This window comes from Nesoenas mayeri, assembly GCF_963082525.1.
Source record: "Nesoenas mayeri genome assembly, chromosome: 18".
Classification (NCBI taxonomy): Eukaryota; Metazoa; Chordata; class Aves; order Columbiformes; family Columbidae; genus Nesoenas; species Nesoenas mayeri.
In genome coordinates, this window is record NC_137566.1 from 7,586,149 (window position 1) to 7,612,640 (window position 26,492).

The 26,492-nt window shown below is 40.9% G+C and overlaps 1 protein-coding gene across 6 annotated transcripts in view; it reads left to right on the forward strand.

Annotated features, from left to right (window-relative positions):
• Positions 1–26,492, forward strand: part of SPTAN1 (spectrin alpha, non-erythrocytic 1) — a 45,940-nt gene that overhangs the window by 14,238 nt on the left and 5,210 nt on the right. For 2 of the 6 annotated variants that reach the window (XM_080355658.1, XM_080355657.1), the window contains 42 exons: positions 180–315; positions 848–949; positions 1,618–1,755; positions 2,012–2,122; positions 2,583–2,660; positions 2,837–2,992; positions 3,325–3,529; positions 3,659–3,840; positions 4,080–4,323; positions 4,644–4,766; positions 5,870–6,087; positions 6,818–6,910; positions 7,268–7,402; positions 7,914–8,062; positions 9,337–9,396; positions 10,767–10,965; positions 11,629–11,733; positions 12,316–12,339; positions 12,677–12,712; positions 13,183–13,230; positions 13,874–13,965; positions 14,352–14,496; positions 14,607–14,788; positions 14,963–15,062; positions 15,200–15,397; positions 15,521–15,667; positions 16,454–16,557; positions 16,695–16,857; positions 19,022–19,153; positions 19,406–19,543; positions 19,896–20,000; positions 20,221–20,429; positions 20,889–21,009; positions 21,164–21,285; positions 21,798–21,930; positions 22,381–22,479; positions 22,755–22,914; positions 23,140–23,216; positions 23,367–23,576; positions 23,851–24,147; positions 24,621–24,733; positions 25,580–25,597. In XM_080355658.1, coding sequence (XP_080211784.1) covers positions 180–315; positions 848–949; positions 1,618–1,755; positions 2,012–2,122; positions 2,583–2,660; positions 2,837–2,992; positions 3,325–3,529; positions 3,659–3,840; positions 4,080–4,323; positions 4,644–4,766; positions 5,870–6,087; positions 6,818–6,910; positions 7,268–7,402; positions 7,914–8,062; positions 9,337–9,396; positions 10,767–10,965; positions 11,629–11,733; positions 12,316–12,339; positions 12,677–12,712; positions 13,183–13,230; positions 13,874–13,965; positions 14,352–14,496; positions 14,607–14,788; positions 14,963–15,062; positions 15,200–15,397; positions 15,521–15,667; positions 16,454–16,557; positions 16,695–16,857; positions 19,022–19,153; positions 19,406–19,543; positions 19,896–20,000; positions 20,221–20,429; positions 20,889–21,009; positions 21,164–21,285; positions 21,798–21,930; positions 22,381–22,479; positions 22,755–22,914; positions 23,140–23,216; positions 23,367–23,576; positions 23,851–24,147; positions 24,621–24,733; positions 25,580–25,597 — 5,607 coding nt within the window. The remainder of the gene's footprint in view (positions 1–179; positions 316–847; positions 950–1,617; positions 1,756–2,011; positions 2,123–2,582; positions 2,661–2,836; positions 2,993–3,324; positions 3,530–3,658; positions 3,841–4,079; positions 4,324–4,643; positions 4,767–5,869; positions 6,088–6,817; positions 6,911–7,267; positions 7,403–7,913; positions 8,063–9,336; positions 9,397–10,766; positions 10,966–11,628; positions 11,734–12,315; positions 12,340–12,676; positions 12,713–13,182; positions 13,231–13,873; positions 13,966–14,351; positions 14,497–14,606; positions 14,789–14,962; positions 15,063–15,199; positions 15,398–15,520; positions 15,668–16,453; positions 16,558–16,694; positions 16,858–19,021; positions 19,154–19,405; positions 19,544–19,895; positions 20,001–20,220; positions 20,430–20,888; positions 21,010–21,163; positions 21,286–21,797; positions 21,931–22,380; positions 22,480–22,754; positions 22,915–23,139; positions 23,217–23,366; positions 23,577–23,850; positions 24,148–24,620; positions 24,734–25,579; positions 25,598–26,492) is intronic. The other 4 variants (XM_080355655.1, XM_080355660.1, XM_080355656.1 and 1 more) reach the window with 2 other exon arrangements.

Here is a 26,492-nt window from a genome sequence, read left to right on the forward strand (position 1 = left end):
CTTGGTTTTTTGATTGACAGTATATTTGATTATTTAATATTCTGGTTGCATTTTGATATTGTCTTTTTTTGTTTGTATCAGATGAACCACTTTTATGTTTGTAATGCTTTATTTGGGGTAAGGATGGAGAAACTATGCAAACAAATTATTGCAACCATTTTTTCTTTTTCTTTCCTAAGGCTGCAGCGCTTTCTTGCGGATTTCCGAGACCTCACCAGCTGGGTGACCGAGATGAAGGCTCTGATCAATGCAGATGAACTTGCCAATGATGTGGCTGGAGCAGAAGCCCTTCTAGACAGACATCAGGAACATAAGGTATGATGACTGTAGAGCCAAATCCAGTCAGCAACCCCTAGAACCGACCTGTGTGTCTAACACAGTCTCTGAGTCAGAACAGCTGATCTTGTTTCACTAGAATCCTTTGTGCAAAGAACACAGTACTAGTTTGCTGTCCTGATTTAATATTTTTACTTTGTTTCTTGGTAGTAGATATACACTAATAAATAAGTATTTAAGAATGCTTATGATAATATTTTATAAAAAATAGGTTAGATGTGGTCGCAGTCAGTAGGACTAATGACTGTTTTAGTTCTCCATCATGAAGAATTGCCATAAGTAGGCAGAAAGAGTGCAGCTTAAAACCAACATTTAGTTTCATTTTAACGTGTGAATTTATACTTACCTGCTCTGCATGTTAAGGTAATGTATTTCAATCTAGTTTTTATATTAGGCATAATGTATTTAAAGGTAGTCAGATGTGTATCATTCAGGTGTCCAGACTGTTGTCTCTGTGTTATTTTCAATAGCAGTTTTCATATTCTGACATTTATGACATCCCCTTTTGTAGGGAGAAATTGATGCCCATGAAGATAGTTTCAAATCTGCTGATGAGTCTGGCCAAGCTTTGCTTGCTGCTGGGCACTACGCTTCTGATGAAGTTAAAGAAAAGGTGAGAGCAAGAGATCCTAGAAGAGTTTTGTCTCTTTTTCTGTGTCCCACAATTTAAAAGTTCATTTCTTGTTAAGATCATAGGCTGCAAAGTATCATCCCTCTAGGTTTCGAGGCTTTTTAGTGTATTTAAGTAATGTGTGCTTTTCATTCTCAAATTGGCAGCTTTTGCCCATTTATTAGTAGAAACTATTAGGGCTATTAGTACAATCAATTAGGAACTACTAGTTTGTCTTTCCTCCAAAAGAAAAAAGTTATCTGTTTATCCAAGTTTAGGTTTGCTCTCAAGTGTGTCAGTAAATATTTAGTATGTCTAAGTTCTGGTTTTCAAACTAATGAGGCCTCTCGTGAAGTCTGCATATTGAAACATTGGTCAGTCAGTTCAAATGTCACAGCAGTGGGTCAAAGAGGTTTCAGAGGCTGAGGGAGCAGGATAGTTTGCTGAAGAGCTTCTCTTATGAATAGGCCTGCAGTCAAAAAGAGCGGTTGTCCATTAAATATCTCTGTGTAGATTTAATTTGGAAAAGGAGAGGTTTCTGACTGACATGAGAAGATTGTAGCCACTATATTAATCACTTTTTTAGAGTTCCAACTTGATTTTACATTGAGATGGAAATGAACCAGACCGTTAAATAAAATAATTATATATTCCTCTTCCCGATCCATTAGTTGACCATCCTCTCAGATGAAAGGTCTGCCTTGCTAGAACTATGGGAGCTTCGCAGGCAACAGTACGAACAGTGCATGGACCTGCAGCTTTTCTACAGAGATACCGAACAAGTGGACAACTGGATGAGCAAACAAGAAGTGAGTGCATGTCTTTGAACTCTCGAGATACGGTTGATTTTCATTTCTGCCTAGTCTTCTGTAGACTTAAACAGCTGGTATTTACTAGTGGCAGTGAATTATTCAGAACCTTTGGCTGTTGAAGGTGTACAGGGAACACCATCCCAGTATCTCATCCTTATCAATGAAATCATATGGTAGGAAACATCACTGACTGTGCTTGATTTAACTTAGAGGAGCATGGAAACATAAAAATGTGTTTGTTTCCGTACTTTAGGCATTTCTGCTGAATGAAGACCTTGGTGATTCTCTGGATAGTGTGGAGGCTCTTCTAAAGAAGCATGAGGACTTTGAAAAATCCTTAAGTGCCCAAGAGGAGAAAATCACAGTAAGATGACATTTACATTAGGTCATCACTAAATGAGCAAGAAATGAAACAAATGAATGTGTTGAGTGGGAGGAGACACTGCCGGAGGATGACAGAGAAGGATGGGGTTTGCTCTGCAGAATGAGCCACTGTTTGTGGGATGTATTGTCTCTAAGTTATGTGTATTGTCCCTAAAATGGAAAATAGTGGGAAATATAGGCTAGGGCTCAATTGCAGCCTTAGAGAGCTGAGTAACCCAGTGCTTGTATATCATGCCAGCACACGTGTGGATGAGGATTTGTAAAAAATCTACACTCTTCCACACGTAAGATGATGGTACAGATAAAAAAGGGTGTAACAACACCTATCTTAATGGCTTTCTGATAGATTTATTGTGACAAGCTTTTGAGAATTAATCTGAGTAAACTTGCACAAACAATTTCTGTTACATCAAGTAAATGGAAACCTGTTTTCTCTTTAGGCATTAGATGAGTTTGCTACTAAGTTGATTCAGAATAACCATTATGCCATGGATGATGTTGCTACACGCAGAGATGCTGTAAGTATCTAAAATAGATTTGGACTGTAGACTTTAAATCATGTTCTGCTTTATTATGTTAAATGATATGCGTGCTATATGGGATAAGTCAGTGGAGCTCTCTCTTCCAAAAGTACAGGTACAGTGGTGGTTCTTACACGCTTGAAGAATTTTAAAACCTTGACTTCTATTTTCAGCTGCTGAGCCGCCGAAATGCCCTTCATGAACGAGCTATGTATCGCCGTGCTCAGCTTGCAGATTCTTTCCATCTGCAGCAGTTTTTCCGAGACTCTGATGAGCTAAAGAGTTGGGTTAATGAAAAAATGAAAACTGCAACAGATGAGGCATACAAGGTAAACACGAAGACTAACATTAGAGTAATTTTAAGGCAATGCTCCAATGATATGAAGCAGTGTCAGCCAAAATGTTGCTGATAGTAGGGAGTGTTAATGGCAAGAGGAGGAACTGCAATTTCTCTCTGAGCCCAAGGGGGATTTTCCCATAATGCTGTAATCATACTTATTCAATAGCTGAAGTGTTCTCATTTCAAAGGCATATTTTTGGCACCAAATCCTCTTGTGACATTTTGGCATGTATATGAATGCAGTCTAATTTTAAAAATTCTTTAGAGACCTATAGATACAATTTTGGGATTGAAAGTTTCTTATTGTTCCTTCGTCTATAGGATCCATCGAACTTGCAAGGTAAAGTTCAGAAACATCAGGCTTTTGAAGCAGAGCTTTCTGCTAATCAGAGCCGCATTGATGCGCTGGAGAAAGCTGGCCAGAAGTTAATTGATGTCAATCACTACGCATCTGACGAAGTGGCAACTCGGATGAATGAAGTTATCAGCTTGTGGAAGAAACTTCTGGAGGCCACTGAGCTCAAAGGTATGACTTGCTCAGAGCAATACAGGCAGTTCTTTTTCTAGAGAGTTTACCTGGGAGAAGGCAGGAAGGGGTTTAAATGAAGTGGAAAACTTAAGTTGTCTTTTCCTCTTCCCGCTCTGTCTCGGGCAGGTATAAAACTGCGTGAAGCCAATCAACAGCAGCAGTTTAATCGCAATGTGGAGGACATAGAGCTGTGGCTGTATGAAGTGGAGGGACACCTGGCTTCTGATGATTATGGAAAAGATCTTACTAATGTTCAGAATCTTCAGAAGAAACATGCCCTGCTAGAGGCAGATGTTGCTGCCCATCAGGTAAGGGGAGTCATTTTTCTTCTTGCCCTTTTAGATCAGGTCACTCAAAAGTATTCACTCCAGAGACCTTAGCAGGTCTCAGTTTTCGTAATTTTGTAGCTTTGGTCTTTACACTTTTATTTATCAGAAATAATTTTCTGTCACAATGCAAATTACTAGCTAAGAACTGAAAATGTTTCCAGTCGCTGCAGCCGTTTTACAGAGATTCTAACATAATACTATTGCTGAATTGATTTTAGGATCGTATAGATGGCATTACCATTCAGGCACGCCAGTTCCAAGATGCTGGGCACTTTGATGCTGACAACATCAAGAAGAAACAAGAAGCTTTAGTAGCTCGTTACGAAGCTCTAAAGGATCCTATGGTAGCTCGCAAGCAGAAACTTGCTGATTCTCTTCGCCTGCAGCAGCTTTTCCGTGACATTGAGGATGAAGAGACCTGGATTAGGGAAAAAGAACCTATTGCAGCTTCAACAAACCGAGGTGGGTCCATCTCACTATCTCCAGGATTTAGGTGTCAAAATTGCTCTGTCATAACTTGTCTCTTAATGGAACATTCCCTGGAAATTTCTGAAATGTTTGTTGTAATTAACATTGCCTGGAGTTACACCTTTGCCATCACCCATGGTTCTTTAACTTATGTTACTTCTGCGATTCCAATGTGTAACTTAGTTTTCATAGAGCTCTGTCTTCATTGTGATAGTTCTTATTCTGCAAGCTTGTCTAGCATTGGTTACAGATTCCTGGACATTTTTGGTCAGTCTGACTCTGAATTAGCTGATTAACTATTTTCTATCTTTCAGGCAAGGACTTAATTGGCGTCCAGAATCTGCTAAAGAAGCACCAGGCTCTGCAGGCAGAAATTGCAGGCCATGAGCCCCGCATTAAAGCAGTCACACAGAAAGGAAATGCTATGGTGGAAGAGGGTATGTCTCAATCGTTTTTAATTCTTTCTCTTTCAGAAATGCAAAAGTCTTTCTTCTGGACTTTATTCTCTGGCCCTGTACAATTAAGAGTAACTGCCTGTTTTTATCCAAGCAATAGGCAGGTACCTGCTAGCAGAATGAACTTCTGGTCGTTCTTTCACCTGAAAATAAAAATAGATTCCTTGATTGGGAACCTGTCATGATTTTCACAGATCTCCATCTGCTCTTCACAATCACATATGAGCGCTGTATTCAACAGCTTTATGCTGATGATATTCGATCTCCATTTAAAAAAATCTCTCCTTCCAGTTTTGGGTGTTGATATGAGAGGGAATAGAAAAATTCAGTCTGTAAACAGTTGGCTACAGGACTGGTGCTACAGGCAGGACTTTGGGTTCTTTGATAACAGCTGGTTTTACAAGACGCCAGTCCAAACAGTGATACGTGGGAAAGGTTTATCTCACAGGGGCAAAAAGATGCTGGGACAGGAATGGGACTGTTTCTACCGGGCACAAGATCAGAGCATCCCGCCACGTAGGAAATCAAGGAAGGGAGCCAGGAGACCTGCGTGGTTAAACAGGGAACTGTTGGGTATGCTCAAATGGAAGAGGAGAGTTTACAGATCATGGAAGGAGGGGCTGGCCACTTGGGGAGAATATAAGGCTGTTGTCAGAGGGTGTAGGGAGGCAACTGGGAAAGCTAAGGCCTCCTTAGAATTAAACCTGGTGAAAGGGGTCAAGGACAACAGGAAGAGCTTTTTCCAATACGTGGCAGGATTCAGAATGCAGATCTGAAATAATATTTGTCTACGTCAAAACTCTGACACTGGAAAGAGACAAGTTTCCCGTTTCATCATTGAGAGGCAATACTCTGATGTGGCTTGTTTTGTTCTTAAGGGTTCAAATATTCCTGGTATAGTTTGATTGAGAGCTACAGTCCAAGGCAAAAAAGGACAAGCTGAGTTGTGCTTTCATTATTCTAGTCAAAATAGTCTACATGGGTTTAAATGTGTCTAATTTCTGTGACTTTCAAGAAATATGAATAATCTTTTAGTCTGTATTATTTGTCTCCTTAAATCCTTCATTTCTCTTTCTGTGACACAGGACACTTTGCAGCTGAGGATGTGAAAATCAAATTGAACGAGCTAAACCAAAAATGGGACTCTCTAAAAGCTAAAGCATCGCAGCGTCGACAAGACCTAGAGGATTCCCTGCAAGCTCAGCAGTACTTTGCTGATGCTAACGAGGCAGAATCCTGGATGAGGGAAAAGGAGCCCATTGTAGGCAGCACAGACTATGGAAAAGATGAAGACTCTGCTGAGGTATTTGAGATTGTTGTTTGAATCGCTTTTGCATAAGCACAATGAGGATTTGTCCAGTGCTAAATAAATAAAGAGTTCTGCTAATTTCAGGCTTCTAAAGAAAAAAGACAGAAGGCTCTTGAATCAAGCTGCATTTTAGCTCAGAGTCAAAAGGTGACAGTTTTTGCTGTGCCTTAGTTATTGCACACGAAATTTTGCTCTTCAGTATATTCAGCTAATTGTGAGGAAACTTTAAATTTGTGCTCACTTTTAATAGGGTTCTTGTAAAATATAATGAGACTAATATCAGCAAATTCCTCATCTGATGTTGTGTTTCAGTGCCAGTCTGATTTACAGCAGTTCATTGGTTTGGAAGTAATTTTTTTGTCTGGAGTTATTTTACTATATTGTTCTGTGGCCAAACACCGTGTCCCAGACACTGCTGACTGACATTCCATCAAAATGAAGTGCAGGACTTTCAAACTTACCACGTATCACTCTGGAAACAGTGTTATTCCTGGTCCCACCAAAAGAATGTTTCTGAGATAAGGTACAGGAAAAGCACCAGAAGCATTTCAACTACTATCTAGCCTGGGAATAAATAGAAGTAGTTACTCTTAATGCGCGTCACAAGACTGGCAGCTCTGAAAAACCCACATTCCCTGTGTATGGAGCCAAAGTATATATTAATATTTTAAGCAGAGTAGTATTTGTAAAAGGGCCAGGTGTACATGTCAGTTTTATCTTTCAGGCTCTTCTGAAGAAACACGAAGCTTTGATGTCTGATCTTTCCGCTTATGGCAGTAGCATACAGGCGTTAAGGGAACAGGCCCAGTCATGCAGGGTAAGGAAAGATGCTAATCATGTTGCTGAAATTCTTGGGTCAGCAGAAGGTAAAGGCAAAGCTTGATAACAGTTGTTGTTTTTGAGAACTTACTGCAGACTTTACTTGATTTTCTCAAAAAAAATTAGTTGTCTGTTCTTATAATTGGGCAGCTATGTTGCATTAGAAGAAAACAGCATAATGTGGTAGTTTTCAAGGTTTGAGCCCGGACTCTATCTGCGTTACATTTATTTCAACAAGAATCATAATAAGGCTCTACGGTAGCTTTAAGCAAGGCTGATGTATATTTTTAGGACAACTACATTGACTGTAGTAAACATGGAAGGACTCATTTTTCTTGTGCTCCCTGTTTTTTAGCAACAAGTTGCTCCCACGGATGACGAAACTGGAAAAGAGCTTGTTCTGGCACTGTATGATTACCAAGAGAAAAGTCCCCGGGAGGTGACTATGAAAAAAGGAGATATCCTCACCTTACTCAACAGCACCAACAAGGTATGCACTTGCCTTCTGGTTTGCTGAGCTGCTTGGCTCACTTGGTGTTGTGTGTCCTGCAGAGCATTTTTGTTTGGTGTTTTGGTTTTGTTTGTTTGTTTTAATAAGAGCATTCAAAGGAGTTAAAGAATCTGTACATTTAGTCCATGTTCCCATTCAGCACTTCCACACACGTCATCAGCTCATTCCATGGCTCCTCTGCAGCTGCCAGCATTTCCAAGTCAGATAAACAACATATGCTATAGGGCATGTGTCTGAGAACTTATTTCCCTACTATTTAGGAATTTTTGACCAAACACGAGGGAAGACATGGAAGTAAGACCTAGATGTCTTCAAGAGACTATTTGTTTGAAATTATCTCTATAAAAAAGAGCAAACAAGCTGTTGCAAGCATCACTGGTTTTCTTGTGTTAGCAGGAGTCTTTAATTTTGAGCTTTCAGTCGCTCAGCGTACTTCACGCTTGCTGCTTGCCTCACAGTGGTTCCTTTATGTATTTATTTTCATTTCCAGGACTGGTGGAAGGTTGAAGTTAATGATCGCCAGGGCTTTGTACCAGCTGCTTATGTGAAAAAACTGGATCCTGCCCAGTCTGCATCCCGAGAGAATCTCCTGGAAGAGCAAGGCAGCATAGCACTGCGACAGGAGCAGATTGACAACCAGTAAGATCTAACTGATGAGATACGACACCCATCCAGCATTTGCTGGCTTGGCCTTTGCCTCACATATGCCAGAAGTTTAGGTTGATGCCTCTTGCACCAGGGAGTAATTAATTGGAGCAAAAGCAGGGGCTCCTCCAGTAGGGGCACCATGTGGAGTTGTTTTATTCTTATTCTAGATTTTCTCATTGCTTTTTCCATTTTTTAGCTGTAAAACTCATTACACTAGAGCTCAATTTACTGTCTGACTTGAGTATTTTATGTGTTCTTTTGTTGTTGTACCTAACAACTTAAGCTTGTCTGTGAGTTATATCTGTCCTAAGCAGCTCTTGTATTTGTAGTTGTCACTTCTTAATGTGTGATCTGTTTTGAAAAGCTTTCTTAAATTTGGCTACATAAAGTACAGTACCCTCCCTATACAGGGCTGCCTCTGGAGGTGTGACCTCCTTAGGAGCTGTGACTGCTTTGGTGATAGCTCATTACTTTTTTCCTGAAATATGGTGCCATTATTTGTTGCCATTATATGCACTAAGAGGTGCCCCCTCCTTATTTTATTTTTCTCTTTTAAAACTGGATGGTAGCTTAGTGATGACCTCACCAAGCACATGGTCGTTGTAGATTAGTTGAAGCAAGGGCTGTGGGCGATAGCTGTGAGCTCCTGGCTCATCTTATCAAGCCATTTGGAAGCCAAAGCCGAAAGTTCTATGCATACTCCCATCTGTTTGCACAGCGACGCTGTCATTGTACATGAGAATTTCTTCCCACTCATTTGTTTTGAGTCACTAGTTATTACAATGCAATACAATAATTACTAGCTTTAGCTCTAGAATTCTAAAAAATATATATATTAAAAAAAAAAACAGTACTGGTGAGAAGAAAGGATGCTGGAAAGTTGTGATGCCTTGTTCAGGATTTTAATAATGTGTAACATTCTCTGTAAGTTTCCATGCTGCTTTCAGGAACTAGGGCACCTTATTTTAGTGCCAAGGAGAGGGGACAACCCATTAATTTACAATCATATGGCACAATGATCAGGAAATGAGGTGACCTTATAGAGAGAGTTTAACTGTACTGCTGAGGTTTCCTTATGTGAATTGTACTCCTGCTCTGATTTGCTTCGTTTGCTTCTGAGTGACACCTGATTTTCTCCATTTAAATGTGAACTCTTAACCATCTCCTACCACAGACAACCCATGGATGGAGCTGCTGCTTTCATTATTTTTGTTAATCTGACTAATTTTTTGCATGCATTTGCTGTGCTCCCTCTGTCTGTGCAGGACTCTCATAACTAAGGAGGTCGGCAGTGTATCTCTGCGTATGAAACAGGTCGAAGAACTGTGAGTAGGATTAGCCCTTTCTAAACCATGCTGTCTCTGTACTGTCACTCTTTATCCTCCCTTTATTTGTTTCGTTCTTTGGGAAAGCTGCTCCAAAGAGACTTGAAGGAAGCAATTCCTGCAATGTGAATTATTTCAGTTTAGTTGAGTGTCATGGTATGTGTTTCCTGTGTTCTTTCTAGCCAGCCATCCAGCCAGCTGCTTATCTTGTTGGTCACCTCCGTGCTGCTAAATTGGTTAATGACGTTATTTTCCATTATGCTGATCTTGCTTACCAAATGAGGCTTTAGTGGTATCTAGACTGTTTTCTTTAGAAAGCATATCTTGCATTTTCTGAGGTGCAGATAGAAGTATTAGTTTGTTTTTATAAATACATATAAAGATACATATACCAAGTATTATGTCACATATTGAGTACTTTACAGTTTGAGAAGAGTGGGGTTATTGTAGTTAAAGTAACACGCTGTGTAGTCAAAAACATTAGTTTATATAGGATATTTTTTAAAAAATCATAACATTAATGTAACTTTCAAACTTGTATTCAGGTCTCCTGGAAAAAACATGAAGTTTGCATTATGTTGCTGGGAGATCCAAAGTAATAGTGTTCATTGGCTGTGCCTTTTCATAGACAATATGTATCTTGAGATTCAAAAGTGCAAGTGTTATGTTAATCTCTGAAGTGTTGCGAAGGAACTTTGAGTGAATGAATTTTGCCCCAGATCCTCTGTGCACTTCACAAGTGTTTAATATGTAAAATTGTGTGCTGAGGCAAACAGCTGCAGTCAGGGCAGGCTTCCTCAAGTCAGGGTACAACATTTCCATTGGAACCTAATACAAAAGATTCTTATTTCATTTTTATCCAGCTGTAAACCAGAGTAGCTTGGAAACCACAATGTGTCTGCTTCCATGGAAAGACGTAGAGTTGATTACTGGTTTGATGTGTAGACATTACAGTGCAGGGTATCAGGGATTTTCTTCAACAGACTTTGTAATCTCTGAGTTATTGGTTAGGAAAATGCTACATCATAGAGCTCTTGAAGTTGGGAGGTGTAATTGCTGTTTCCCTGTGTGCTCCAAGGTGGGAAACGAAAACATTGTGGGGCTGCCCCCCATATTGTCAAAAAAACCCACCTTTTTTTAAACATTTGGCAGATTTTCTCCTGAATTATGGTTAAGTAAGACATTTATGTCTAGTAGCTGGGAGACTAGTCTTAATTTAAGATTTACCTAATCATGTGCAAGTAGATCACTCAGTAGAACAGCCTGCAGGGATTTTCCACATCTTTGGTGACACCGGTGCTTGGTAAATCCCTGTGACTCTGCTCAGTTCAGTCTGACCGGCCTCCGCTTCCCTCTCCTGCTTGTTCCAGGTATCACTCTCTTCTTGAGCTGGGAGAAAAGCGCAAAGGCATGCTAGAGAAAAGCTGCAAAAAATTCATGCTTTTCCGTGAAGCTAATGAGCTCCAGCAGTGGATCAATGAGAAGGAGGCTGCGCTCACAAACGAGGAAGTGGGTGCTGATCTGGAGCAGGTGGAGGTGCTGCAGAAGAAATTTGATGATTTTCAGAAGGTTTGTTCTAATGCTGCGGAATGTGCGCGTTGGTTTTGGTCTATCGCCTCAGGCTGATTGTATATCCGTGATAATTCTTTATAGCTGAGCATAGTTGAGAAGGAGACATAGCTTTAATTGGAAAGAAAAAGGTGTGTGTGCGTTTTTGTTTTATTTTGTTTTGTGAGTATAGAGAGAATCCCACATTTAAAAGTCTTCAGTTTGGTTACAGTCTTGAGGTTGCTACATGTTTCCCAGCATCCAGAGAACAGAAACTCTCTTTCAGCACATTGAAATATAGAATCGAGAGGCTTTGGAGGAATTTCATTTTGTGTAAAGCACAACCTTCAGTGAGCTATTTCTCTTCTTTTTGTTGAAAGATGCATTTTAGTTTCCATCTGTAGAATGTTTCCCAAGATGGAAAAATAGTTCTCTGCTTCAAAACACTGGTAGCCTTTTGGTTTTATTTTCTCTTTATTATATTGATGCTTGGCGCTGGCAGCTGGGGTTTCTTGGCATGGACTCTCCCACGTTGTATATTCACTGGTAACTGTACCGGTCAAGTGTGCTGAATTCCTGCTCTTTACAAACCATGTACTTTTTGGCACCCCTGGTGTGCCAACTTGTTCCACATATTTTGCCTGTGTGAATGTTAACACTGTGATATTTTACTGTTCTGTGCAGGATTTAAAAGCTAACGAGTCACGTCTGAAGGACATAAACAAGGTTGCAAATGACCTGGAGTCGGAAGGGTTGATGGCAGATGAAGTGCAAGCAGTACAGCAACAGGTCTGCTTTCTCTCTGACTTGGTCTTGAGAAGAAAAAGACACTCTTCCTTTCTTTTGTCTGTTGTCCTCTGCTTTGTGCGTCATTGTGAGATTCCAGCCATTCAATTTTGCTCTCTGCTCTGATAGCATTAGCTTTACTTCATACAAATTTGAAATTTCAGCCTTCATGTGTTATTTGCAGGAAAAATGGTGAGGAATGCTAGGGGAAAAGAGAAATACAACAGAGCTCAACATACAGTTAGTTTTCTGGTTTGCTTTTTTATTTTAGTAACTTTTTTTTCAAGCTTTTCACACACTTATGCTATTTCTGTAAATAATTGTATCCAGCGCTAACCGAGTATTGAAGCAGTTTGTTTGTTTTCTGAGCTCGAAGATGGTTTATTGCAGTAAATGGCTGAGCAGCCAAACTCCCATTTCTACAAGTTTAGGTTGTGCGAGCATTATCTGGCTTAAGGATCTGGTGGTAACCAGTTTGTAGAAGGAGGATGGAAGCAAATCTGCTGCTCCCTTCCCTTGCTCAAAAAGAGTAGAAACTTTGTTTCTATTAGAAAATAACAAGTTGCTTGTGTTGTTCCTTTGCAGGAGGTCTATGGTGCCATGCCCAGGGTAAGTGTTCATTTCTGAGATGGTGTGGAAATCATAACAGGTTTGGGATGTACAAGTTCAGCCGTAATTGTAGTCCATTTTCATGAAGGAACTCAATAATGACTTTGAAGGGACATAAAAATATTATCTTCTCTTCAATCCTTTTATTTCCCGAGTGTCTTACCCTGCACTACGAATCACTGCAAGGCGGGATAACCCAAAATTATGCAGATGCTCGTGAAAATGGATGTGCTCTGTTTAGGACTGTACATGGAGAACTTCCAAAGATTTTTAGTATATTCTGATAGTTTTAGATTTTGCTTCCTATTTAAAGTTGTTTCTTTGCCTTTTCAAACAGGATGAAACTGATTCTAAGACGGCTTCTCCGTGGAAGGTGGGTGCCATTGCTTAGTAGCACACACCAGGGAAGTAAAACAAAAACTTCAGAGCATCGGTTTTTTTTACACCATACACCTCCTCACATGCCCTTTTTTCAATCCCACTTCCTTCTATTTAAAGCCTGTTGACAAAGTGATTTGAACGGTGTCTTGCTCTCAGCATACATTTGGGTCAGCATTGGTTTGGGGTTAGTGACTTTCATTTTGCTTTGCTTGTTTACTTCAACAAGCACGTTACAAAAACTTCTTAAGCATTCAGCAGAAATTTTCATTGAAACCTTTAAAATCTAGGGGTGCGTTTCTTCCTGCATTTTGTAGGGTTGTATTTTACTAAGTCTGTGTTTTTGACCAAGGCAAAGTCATTATGGATTTTTAAGGAGGGGGTTTTTTTCAGTCTGATTTTTGGCTCTGACTGGTTAGAGTTGACTTTAATGCTGCATTTCTTTATTTCTGCCTTTTCATACAGTCTGCGCGTTTGATGGTACATACAGTGGCAACCTTTAGCTCAATCAAGGTAATAATACAACTTTTTCTGTGATGATTTAAAAGCTGAGAGCTTTTTTGTTTTTACCCTTGTTTTCCATAGTCTTTATATTTCATTAGTCTTTATAAACCTTTTTGAATCAACCTGTTCAAAAGAGGTATTGACATATACAGCATTTGCTTCTCAGGTTACATCAATATCTTACTATATACATAAAATAATTTGATTTTAAATCCTCAGGAAAAAACCTTTAAATTATGTAGTTAGGCTGCTTGGATTTGTGAATTCTTCTGGAATTAAGCAGAATATAGGAGCCTTCACCTGCAGTGAAAGGCCAATCTTGACTTCTTATTTATCTTATTGACTGCTTGATGAAGTTTATGTGCTGTAAAAGATAGAAGTGTAGCTGATTTAGGAAATCTTCCAGCATTGCTATCAGTATTTGCAGTAGACCCCTGAAATAAAGCCTATCAGAATGGAGATGGAGTTGTTGGCATGTCTGTAAATGGCAGCAGAATGAAGAAGGTGCAGATAAGCAGCGTGAACAAAATGTTACTGGTTACTGGTTTGACATCATAACACTTCAGTGAGTCCAGCACGAGAGTTTCTAGAGCGAACAGAAATGCTGTAAAACTGTGATCTGCAATATCGGTGGGGCTGGTTTGTTCTGCAGGAGCTCAATGAACGCTGGAGGTCTCTGCAGCAGTTGGCAGAGGAGCGGAGCCAGCTGTTGGGCAGCGCTCATGAAGTCCAGAGGTTCCACAGGTGAGGTGTTTGTATCAGATTTGGTCTTAATTCAGTAAAATGTGTTTGTAAGAGTTCTAAGACATTGTGGGACCTGTGCTAAAGAAATCATACTCAACACACAGCTCCTTTAGTGGAAGCTGGACCACCAGTGGGCCAACAAGAATTCTTTCTATTCTTCCTAGAAAAAGAAAGACTTGTTAGGATGAAAGTGTGGATTTGCTGCGGGTTTGGGAGGCCTGGACTAGTGTCCTATTTTGCCAAAGTTTGCTTGTGTCATCTTGGGATATAATTTAAAAAAACCATCAACTACTTGAGCTTTTCTGGAAATCAGTGACCTGCGAGGTAACAGATCCTCATATGATATCCATTTTAATTCTCTTTTTGCTTCCCTTCGTTCAAATCAGAGATGCTGATGAAACAAAAGAATGGATAGAGGAGAAGAATCAAGCATTAAACACAGACAACTATGGCCATGACTTGGCCAGTGTGCAGGCTCTGCAGCGCAAACATGAAGGCTTTGAGAGAGACTTGGCAGCTCTTGGAGACAAGGTGAGGTTGGGAGGAGGACAAAACCAAAAACTCTTCATCTAGTAGAGATGAAACAGTAGAAAAGATTCTTTTTGTCTACACTGTGTTTATTTCCCTTTTTCTAATTCTAGGTGAATTCTCTTGGTGAAACTGCTCAGCGTCTGATCCAGTCACATCCAGAATCTGCTGAAGATCTCCAAGAAAAATGTACTGAGTTAAATCAGGCTTGGAATAGTCTGGGAAAACGTGCTGACCAGCGCAAAGAGAAGCTTGGAGACTCTCATGACCTGCAGCGTTTCCTCAGTGACTTCAGGTAAAGACACTGTTCCCCTTCAATTTGTGTGTCTGGTATATTATTAGTGAAGTATATACGGCTTGTTGTTCCACAGGGATATTTCTGGGGAGGGTTCAAACAGAAATGTCTCCTGTCGTGGCTTATTTCAATGGAGAGAGGGGAAAAAAAATCTCTCTTAATCTGTTTTCACAGAGACCTTATGTCTTGGATCAATGGAATCCGGGGCCTGGTCTCCTCAGATGAACTTGCAAAGGATGTGACTGGAGCTGAAGCTTTATTGGAAAGGCATCAGGTTTGTGAAATATAAGTGTGTATCATAAACATCAACAAATGTTCCTTTTTCTGACACTTTCCATTTAGATTTCCAAAGACAGATCACTTCTATCTCTGCCATCTATTTATTTAATAACACATCTCTGTACCTTGCAGGAACACCGCACTGAAATAGATGCAAGGGCCGGCACCTTCCAGGCATTTGAGCAGTTTGGGCAACAGCTTCTGGCTCATGGACACTACGCCAGCCCAGAGATCAAGGAGAAACTGGATATTCTAGAGCAGGAACGGACAGACCTAGAGAAGGCCTGGGTGCAGCGCAGAATGATGCTAGACCAGTGCCTGGAGCTACAGGTACTCTGCTGCATCTTTAAAAAGAAAAATAATTCCTTTACTAAGAAAGCTTATTATTTCATAGTGATAAGAAGTAGGTTTGGTCTGTCTTTCTCATGCTTTGGGGTTTTTTTTTCTCTGTAGCTGTTTCATCGAGACTGTGAACAAGCTGAAAACTGGATGGCTGCACGAGAGGCTTTCCTGAACACGGAGGATAAAGGAGACTCCTTAGACAGTGTGGAGGCGCTCATCAAGAAACATGAAGATTTTGATAAGGCAATCAATGTCCAGGTGAGGAGCACAGCTGAAGTAAGGGGAAATGGTTTCTTTTTTCTTCTGCAGATTATTAGCAAAAGAAGTTACTACCATGTATGGCTTCTGAAGTTCAGTTCTAAATATTCAGCCGTTTGGAATCTGCTGCAGAAGTTTAGAAGCAGCTGATGTAGCTGGGGATGTATTTCACTGCCCACAAACAGGGTAGGAATAGTGACAAGTATTTCTGGAAATCTCTTAGAGGTGAAATCATTTTTTTTCTTTTCTTTTACAACAGGAAAAGGCATGTTTTCTGTTTCTTGTAACAGAAAGCTGCCTAGTTTTTTTGAGAGATCATGCTGCTGTAGCTTAAAGTCCAAAAGATACGTTTTTCCTAAATGCCAGAGCTGAAAGAAGTTCTGAAGTTCAACTCTCCAGTCCTGTAGGAGATAGGCTTCCTTCATAGTCCCATTTACAATAATGCATATTTAAATAAGAAAAAAAAAGTCTTCACAAAATCACAGGATCGACTGGGGTGGAAAAGACCTCAGAGATCATCAAGTCCAACCCTTGGTCCAACTCCAGTCCATTGACTAGATCATGGCACTAAGTCAGCTTTGCAGCCCTTTTTGTGGACTGTGGTAACATTTGCCAGTTTCCAGTCTTATGGCATCTCCCCAGTGAGCCAGGACTGTTGGAAGATGATGGAAGGTGGCTTGGCGAGCTCTTCTGCTAGCTCCCTCAGGTCTTGTTCCGTTCCAGACCCTGTTCATTGCTTGGCTTTAAGCAATCACAGTTCTAATTGATGGTTTCTGCTTTTAACAGGAAGAGAAAATTGCTGTCTTACAGTCTTTTGCTGACCAGTTGATCTCTGCTGATCATTATGCAAAAGGCGTCATTGCTACCAGGCGCAATGAGGTTCTGGACAGGTCAGTGTCACCCTGTTAGATGGGATGTGGATACCGACTGACAGAAAATGTTCTTTGGCAACATTTTGTAGCTGTTAAATGTGATGCCTTGTACAGTCCTAGTTTTTCATTCAACATCTCTATCTAATGGCATACAGGTGGCTTCGTCTGAAAGCTCAAATGATTGAAAAGAGATCGAAGCTGGGAGAATCTCAGACCCTCCAGCAGTTCAGTCGCGACGTGGATGAAATAGAAGCCTGGATCAGTGAAAAGCTCCAAACTGCAAGCGATGAGTCGTATAAGGATCCCACGAATATCCAGGTGAATATGATTTTCAGCTCAAAAATAAAAGGCTAATTTTGGACTTCATGGAGCATACTCTGGTTTGAAAAAATGATGCTCAGGAATTCTTGTTCAGTGATAACAGAATTATATGCCGTGTTGGACATGGTCTCTGTTTAACAAGGAGAAAATGGAAGTTACATTATGCATTAAAGGAGACCCAAAATAGAACTCACTTGGTAATTATTGATGCATATAATTAATAAGATATGTGGTATCTGCAGTGGCAAGTTTCCTGAAGTAGCCATTCCATCTTTCTCCCAGCATCTAGATGATAAAGTAAGGAAATGGAGTTCTTGGGTCTCGTCTCTGTCTTACCTTCTAAAATGTGAAGTCTCATTTATTTTTCAGTATTAAGAAATTATTAAAGTTACCTCTTGTGTTTTAATACCGGCTTATGAAGTAGTATGAATGCACTGAACTACTTCTCTCGATCTGTTTTATAGCTTTCCAAACTGCTGGTAAGTAGTTTGGACTAGCCCTGGTATGTGAACCTGTTTTCTTTGCGTAGCTTCCGTGTGAGCACAAGCTCTGGTTGCGCTCTGTTGCCTCATCCATCAGTTCATGCAATCTCTTTGTTTTCTGTTAGTTCTTGACCTACATCCAGGTACAGCTATTGATCTTCATGTGCCGGGTGTGGCTTTTTTGTTAATGCCTATTCAGCCTCATTTATTTATGTATCCGTTTTGCAGGTGTTCTGCATGATCTGTTTAATTTGTGGTGCATTAGTGACGTGTCTGGGGTTTTTTAGGAGTTAGCCCTTAGAAAAATGGGTTTCTATCCTCCTTTTTCACAAATTTCCCTATTCGGCCTGTCATCCTGTCTGGATTATGAGTGGTGATGATTTAACACGACACATAACTCTGTTAGTTTGCATTTGTAAAATCAAATGCTGAAGATGGAGGATTCAGTAAAATGACAGACCAAGATGGCTTAGTTCTTGCAACAGGAGCATGGAAGGGAATAATATGGGTGAAACACTCCAGAAAAAGATTAGTGCCAGGTAGAAAGCTGACAGGACTTGTAGAATCCAGGAAGTGGAGTAAAATGAGACTATATGGACGGAGAACACAGAACAAAGAGGGGGGAAGCTGATGAGTAAGAAAGGAAGGAATCGGTCTTTGTTGCCTTGGGTTGTGATGCATTAAATTTGTATTACTTTTTTTGGTTAAAAAAAAAAAGTTCATATTAAAAGAGGCTTGTCTTGGACTTATTGTCATGCTAATTATGTGGAGATATGAAATTGGCAGGTTTTTAATTGAATTTCACATGTTGGTCAATCTAGCTTTGAAGGACATGTTGTTACAATCTCAGCGTTCAGGATTAACGGTTCCCAAAATGAAGCAGTTCATGCAGAATTTCTCATGCCAGCGCTACAGTATTTTCCATCTTTTATTTTTAATCTAACATTTCCTTTCATTCCATTCTCTCAGGGCATTGTATACCCACGTTCAATGTTACTAGCATTTCCAGTTAATACTTGTAAATTCTGTCTTGTCATTTTTGTGCTATTGTTACCTTCCTGGTGCGCAGATGGATCATATAGATACGATATGCGTATTTTTCTTCTCACTCCAAGGCTCCTATTGTTCTCATGGTGCTCTCAACTCAGCAGAGAATTTAACAAATAATTCAGTTATTTTTATCGAGTTTATTGGTTCTTAATTCACGATTTCAATATATAATGTGGTCATGCATGACTTTGACTAATATCAAAACTGTGCGGAAAGCAGCTGCAGCAGCAATTTCTCTTAATTACCTGTAGATTAGGAAGGAAAATAGAAATTTGTGAAATTAGGAATAGGAAGGATGATCTACTGCGCTTCTGCTTAGGGTCTGTGTAATTGCTGCTTTTCAAAGGTGACGGCACTGAACGTGAGGAAGCTTTACTTGCGTAACAGCCACGCTTAATGCAAAGAACGTTGCACGGGCATCTGTAAAACGCAGCAGCTGTTGCTCGAAGTGTGTATCAGCTCACACAGTTTTGCTAAGTCAAAGCTTGATGGTGACTCAGATCAATGAGAATTACTCAGTATTCTTACTGTGAAAGAAAACGTCTTTCGCTCAGGCTAAAGAGAGAACATGAGAACAATTTAGGAGCCCTCGGTGCAGTCTCTAACGGTTTTGCTTTTGTGGCATTCAGAGCAAACACCAGAAGCACCAGGCCTTTGAAGCGGAGCTCCACGCCAACGCAGACCGGATCCGCGGAGTCATCGACATGGGGAACTCCCTGATCGAGAGAGGGGCGTGTGCTGGCAGCGAGGATGCTGTGAAGGTAGATACAACAAGTCTTAGAAGCTTTGCTTAGTTTTTGCTTTCAGAAGTGTTTGGGTAATTGAGGGAAGAGGGTGTCCCTCAAAGCCAAATCTTGTTTTATAGAAAATTTTCTAGTTTATCGCATGAAATAGCGACTGTAATTTGCGTATCTGGAATCAGCAGCCAAAGTTGTACCTTATCGTGGTTTTGCCTTTATCGGAACTTCAGTGTTTTGTTTGTAGCATTTATCCTTTCCATCTTTTTATAACAGGCACGCCTGGCTGCCCTGGCTGACCAGTGGCAATTCCTGGTGCAGAAATCAGCAGAGAAGAGTCAGAAACTGAAAGAAGCTAATAAGCAACAGAATTTCAATACTGGCATCAAGGACTTTGATTTCTGGCTTTCGGAGGTAACCGAGATAAGCATTATTTACTTGCAAGACTTGTTTTTCTAAGTTTAGACTCCCTTTGCTGATGTCAGGTTTTGTGGGGTACAGTCCACTTTGAGCAAGCCTAGATTTATTTTGAAAAAAATCTCTATTATGACTGAAAGTCTTGTGGACGTTCTTATGTTATTATCTATAAATAATAGGGTAAGAAGAAGCATATTTGCATAGAATCTGTTTTTAATTAATCAGGTGATGAGGCAAAGGTTTATCTACACTGTAGAAAATTGAGAAGATAATTAATTTTCACAGTTTTAAAGGCACAATTTCAAGAGGTTTGTGAAAACACAACTTGTTTTTCCTTCCCCAACCCCAGGTGGAGGCTTTATTGGCATCTGAAGACTATGGGAAGGACTTGGCATCAGTTAACAACCTTCTGAAGAAACACCAGTTACTGGAGGCTGATATATCTGCTCATGAGGTATTGCTTTCTCTTTCAGTTTTGGAAGATAAATCATAGTAATCAGCAAATTCTACAGGTACCACTTCAACACATGCTGTAGTCATATACTTGTTGAAACGTGTTTTCCTAATAAAAACTTTGACTCTGCACAGCAGCCTGATTATGATTTTTATGCTGACATAACAGACACAGAAATGAGATCCAAGCAATTCACAGAGATTTTCACCCACGTTTCCAGGATCGTCTGAAGGATCTGAACAGTCAGGCCGACAGCCTGATGACCAGCAGCGCTTTCGATACTTCCCAAGTAAAGGATAAACGCGAGACCATCAATGGGCGCTTTCAGAGGATTAAGAGCATGGCAGCTGCCCGCCGTGCAAAGCTGAACGAGTCCCACCGCTTGCATCAGTTTTTCCGTGATATGGATGACGAGGAGTCCTGGATCAAGTGTGTATTTTGGATTTTCTGGGCTCTGGTGTGGGGGAATGTGCTTGCTGACAGCTTGCTGACAACAATCATAGTCTGTGGCATGGGTTTTATAACTTGCCTTTTCCACAAGCGTGTGTCTGTACGAGAAATCACCTTTATGTCCTTTCAAGGAAAACTACATTCAACAACAGGTGAACTTTACAAAAGGCAGCAATCTTCTCAGAAAGAAAACGGTACAGAAACTCCATCCTTCAGAGAGAAGTGATAGGGTGATAGGCCCTTTGTCACCTTTCTTTCTCCCACACATTACTCCTGAGTGTGCTGTTTGCTGATAGCTCATGTAGACAATTTTTTCCATCCCAGATTTTTGGCTATGAGGAGCATTTCCTTCCTTGTGGTGGGTTTGTTTTCCCCTTTTATCAGGTTTGACCTATAGAAGTAATTTTAAAATTTTATCTTCCTCTCCCTTGAATTTAGAGAGAAGAAACTGTTGGTCAGCTCAGAGGACTATGGCAGAGACCTAACTGGTGTGCAGAACCTTAGGAAGAAACACAAGCGCTTAGAAGCAGAATTAGCTGCCCATGAACCTGCTATCCAGGTAAACGCCTCTCTCTGTGACAAATTTCTTTATAAACAGCGTTTTTCTTGCTTGTGGCAAATACGAAAAGCAGTAATAGGTTTGCTGGAATACAAATAGAAGGCATAAGAGAGCAAGTGGTGTTCTGTTAACTGTGTGTTTCTCTGCTTTGCAGGGAGTTCTAGACACCGGTAACAAGCTTTCAGATGATAACACGATTGGAAAGGAGGAGATACAGCAGAGACTGGCTCAGTTTGTGGATCACTGGAAGGAGTTAAAACAGTTGGCAGCTGCCAGGTGTGTGAGACGTGTTTTTGTAAAATTCACTGTTAACTAGAACAGTTACATAGACTTATAATGACCAGTTTTACTGAATTTTGAGGTTTAGCACATGTCACTGATGACAGACTCTTAAAGATGACTGACAGGAGTTTTAATGATAATGTTCCTCGCTAGAAACATGAGGGTTTTTTTGAGGTATGCTGCATTTAGCCTTTTCTTGCATAGACTTGAAATTCTCTGGTTTTAATCTGCTACCAGGATGTTTTTCTGAACAGAAGCTGTTGGGAGAAATGATTCATTTTAGTCCTTCAGTAGCTGCAGCGTGTGTGGCCCTTTGTGGCCCAGTGACCATGGGGAGCTGCAGCCATTGCCTCTGCTGCTGGAGAGGTGACGTGTGAACGATTGCGTGTTTAGGGTTCAGTCTCTGCACATTCTTAGGTTTTCTGCTGCTGTAATTTGGTTTTACATCTTACATCTAAAAGCCATAAAGCAACACTGACTCATTTTACCTTTCTTTTCCCATACAGGGGCCAGCGTCTGGAGGAGTCTCTGGAGTACCAGCAGTTCGTGGCAAATGTTGAGGAAGAAGAAGCCTGGATCAATGAGAAAATGACACTGGTGGCCAGCGAGGACTATGGGGACACTCTTGCTGCTATCCAGGTATGGAGAAGGTTACCAGCTCTTTTTCTTGTTTCATTATTGTTGGTTAGAGCTTAGCAAACCTTTTCTTTAACTGTCTTTCCAATTTAGAGGTTATTGTTGGTTCCTTTGGAAGGCCTACATTGCAAAAAACATCAATTCCTTTTATGAAAGCATCCCAAGTATGTTATTTCTTGTGGAAATGACTTCCAGTTTGGTGTAGCTTTGCATCTCTTGACCTCTGATGCGCCGTCCTGGTTAATGCACATGGCTGAAGCTATACTGGAAGGCGATATCAGTCTCCTCCTGTCCACAGAAAAACAGCAAGTTTGCTAACCAGCTAAGATTAACAGTTTTTGTCAGAAAAAAAGTTGATGCTAGCTGATTTATAACAATAAATTATTTTTTTGATTTATTTTTAATAAGTGGTGAGAAACTATATTAAAAAGTGACCGTGTCTTGTATTTGCAGGGCTTGCTGAAAAAGCACGAAGCATTCGAGACTGATTTCACTGTCCACAAAGACAGAGTGAACGATGTTTGTACCAATGGAGAGGATCTCATTAAAAAGGTGAGCGTAAAATCATAAAGAAAGAGCTTCAAAGGCTGCCCAGGATGTTTCACATCAAAGTAAACTTACTCTTCTCTGATTTGTCATCTCTTTGAAAAGAGCTTTTACTCATTTTGCAGCTGAATAAGCTGTCGGTGTTAACTGCTTTCAAAGCTGTTTCTTAGAGAATATCTTTCAGTTGAAGTCCTTGCTCTGTCACCAACTTCCTGGATGCCTTGGAAGACCTTAAGATGATACAGTGTGTGTTTTGTTTTGTTGTCTCTCCTGTAACGTAGAACAATCACCATGTGGAGAACATCACAGCCAAGATGAAGGGCCTGAGAGGCAAGGTGTCCGATCTGGAGAAAGCAGCAGCTCAGAGGAAAGCCAAACTGGATGAGAACTCTGCCTTCCTCCAGTTCAACTGGAAAGCAGATGTCGTGGAGTCGTGGATAGGTACGTTCTGAACTGGGGCACAGCACCTTGTCACAAAGGAGTTTGAAATGCTCTTCAAAAGATCTCAAATAGCTCCTCACTTGCTGTTGTAACAAGGAGACCTAAACCCAAAGTAATCAGCAGTGCTGCACTTGATTAATGCTTCTGAGACAACCTGATCTGCCGTAGAGGGAACGTCTGAGCTGGAGACATTGACATTTTAACTAAATTTGGTTTATTTTCCAGGTGAGAAGGAGAACAGTCTGAAGACAGATGATTATGGACGTGACCTCTCATCTGTGCAGACGCTGCTGACCAAACAGGTGAGTGCTAACGCTGGGTCTACCCCCTAAGTGATGGAGAGAACAAGTGAACTCTTCTGCAACACAAGGATCTGGTGTTTACGTTTGAAATATGTGCAGGATATTTGAATGGTTACATAAAAATACAATCTTTTTTTTTTAATGCTTCAGGAAACTTTTGATGCTGGACTTCAGGCTTTCCAGCAGGAGGGAATCGCAAACATCACTGCTCTGAAGGACCAGCTCCTTGCAGCCAAACACATCCAGTCCAAGGCCATAGAGGCTCGGCACGCGTCCTTGATGAAACGCTGGAATCAGCTGCTTTCCAATTCTGCTGCCAGGAAAAAGAAACTCTTGGAGGCTCAGGAGCATTTCAGAAAGGTAAGTGGCCAAACCCTGGGGCTACAAAAATCTAATTGTTCTCTTTGGAAACAAAAAAACACTCAACACTTGCACCTTCTGCAGCTTTTTCATTTGCAGCTAATGATTATGGAGATCCTGATGCCTTGTCATAAGGATTTTTTTACATGTTTGCAAGAAATAAGTAATAAAGGCAAACTGTCATTGATGTATGTTAATTCCAGATCCACTCATCTGGAATATTTGCGTTACTCCGGAACTGAACTGAACAACTGGATTGTTTTCTCTTGTCAAGGTTGAGGATCTGTTCCTGACTTTTGCAAAGAAGGCGTCTGCCTTCAACAGCTGGTTTGAGAACGCCGAAGAGGACCTGACAGATCCCGTGCGCTGCAACTCGCTGGAAGAAATCAAAGCGCTGCGAGAAGCTCACGATGCTTTCCGTTCCTCACTGAGTTCCGCCCAGGCTGACTTCAACCAGCTGGCCGAGCTCGATCGCCAGATCAAGAGCTTCCGCGTAGCCTCCAACCCGTACACTTGGTTTACTATGGAGGCTCTTGAAGAAACCTGGAGGAATCTGCAGAAAATTATCAAGGCAAGTCAGAGAGAAACTCTTTTCGTAGTTTATGACCTTTCCAGCCTTCCCTGAAGGTTGTCGTTCAAGATAATCCATACAGGAGTTTGTCACTATGCTACAAAAGGAAATATCTCAAAAATTGGGAGTAAAGAAAAACATTCCATTAGCTGTAAACTTGTTTTCATGGTCCTGCATTTGCTGTCTTTCAAAAGACAAAGCACATGTCCCCCGCTTCCTAACTATCAAATGTTTCACGTCCATGCTGTGCAGCGAAGTAGCTGCTGGTTCAACTCCAGTTCTCAGGACTTCGGTAGGAACGTTCTGTGTTGTCTTAGATGATTTTGTCTCGATATCCAGGATGGTCTCTGAGCCCTCAGTCTTGTTTGGAGCTTTAGCACTCTGCTGCTCTGCAGCTCCTAGTTTTTGGGGCTCTGTAAATGGGAGCAATCACGTAATTTCTCTGTTTGAAATGATTTTTGTTCGTTTCTCAGGAACGTGAACTGGAGCTGCAGAAGGAACAACGAAGGCAGGAAGAAAATGACAAACTGCGCCAGGAATTTGCTCAGCATGCCAATGCTTTCCACCAGTGGATTCAGGAGACCAGGTATAGTTTGTCTTCCCAGGAGCTGCCCTCAAAGAATTCCTCGGCTAATATTTGTGTCTGTCCTATATCTCTTTGGTCTGTCCAAGTTGTCAATGTTTCCTGCTGAAAAAAAACCCATTCGTGACTTGTTCACTTCCTGCAGTTGGGATTTGAGGGAGGCCCCGTTAGCTCCAGGGAAGAGGAAAGCCCTGAAATGCCAGGCTTTAAAGATTTCTGCTTCTGAATTAATTTATTTGCACTAATTCCAGTTATCCAGAACTTCACTCTTCTCCAGTAATTCCTGAAGCGGTCTGCAGCACAGCTCGGGGTGGGGAACAAAGACCTTGAAGGAGACTGAAGTGCCAGTGGTGTTTCTGTTAATGCTCCTTTCGTATTGAATAGTATATTACAAATCTTACTAGAATTTTAATAGAAAAAGAAGCTGTGGAGAAACACTTAAGACTACTTTGTAAACACTTGAGGTGATGTCTAGTAATATCCTTGCCTAGGAGAAGGAGTAAAGATTTAACAACTGTGTTACAAATAAAATGTCTCAAGGTCGAGACCTGCAGTGAACTGAAGAGCATGTTTGCAGCAGCCACAGGTAACGGTGCTCGGACGGCGTCCTTAGCCGGTTCTGATGCACTTGGGTTGTGCTTTAGAGGAGGTGGGCTCTGTTCTCCTGTAATCCTGTGATTCTCTGTCTCTGTGTGTTTACAAATAGTTCTGGATGTGTCTTCATGAAACAATGCAATGTAAATACGATTTTTAACTTTTTGATGTTTGCTTCCCACCCAAATCTCTGTCCCTCTCTTACTGTCTTGTCTCTGTCCTGCTGCCTGATGTTTGGATCTTCACATTCTACAGGACTTACCTGCTAGATGGGTTAGTATCGAATTTTATATCTTTAAAAGTGTGGTGTGGTCTGCTCTGTCTGTTCTCTTCTGTCATTACATAGCTTGTGAAAGCTGCGCTGAAACCCCTTTTATTTGAAAAGAGCGACCTGTGGCTGAGGAGCAGACACAGGAAACAAGAGTTTGGAGTCAATTAAGTATAAACTCATAGAAACGTAACGATTTCCTAGTCAAAAGCAGGAGAAATTATTGAGTAGCACTGGCATACCATGCAGTCCAGCCTTTGTTCCGCTCTCTGAGGGCTTGCACGAGAAAACTCTCAATCTGATGAGATGTGGGAGAACATGGAATAGTCTGGCCTTGGAAAACAACTGACATTCCTGGTTTTCCAACAGAGACTTGCTTAGTGAAATAAACTTTTCCATTATAACCATTCTCAGAACAATTAAAGCTTCCAAGTATTGACCATTTTTGGTAAGGTGGAGGGAAGATTCCTATGAAGAAGCTTTACTGAAATTATTTATCTTGGAACTCTAGTCTGCAAAATGAACCACCCGTTTTTTAATCTGCTGCATAACCACGCCCCACAAGGATTAAATTCTTGAGAGGTGAAAACCTACCATCAAACTGCAGGCGAGTTTGTGGGGTCAAACCCACTTTGTGTCCACAGGAATAGTTCGTGATGTGGACACGTGCTGGTCATTGTCACGAAGTGGAAAGGATATCATGAGGTCTTTACATGTCTCGAGATGGCCAAACCCTCTGGAAGTGTGTCTGTCCATTTACATTTCTTTAGTATTAAAGGTCTGCAGCACAACAGCGGCTTTGTAATGAGAGCTCGTGTAAAGGCGAACAAAGCGGCTGGGCCTGGTGCAGCGGGTTCGCTTCGCCTGCAGAGCAGGAACCTGCTCCTGGGGAGCAGCTTT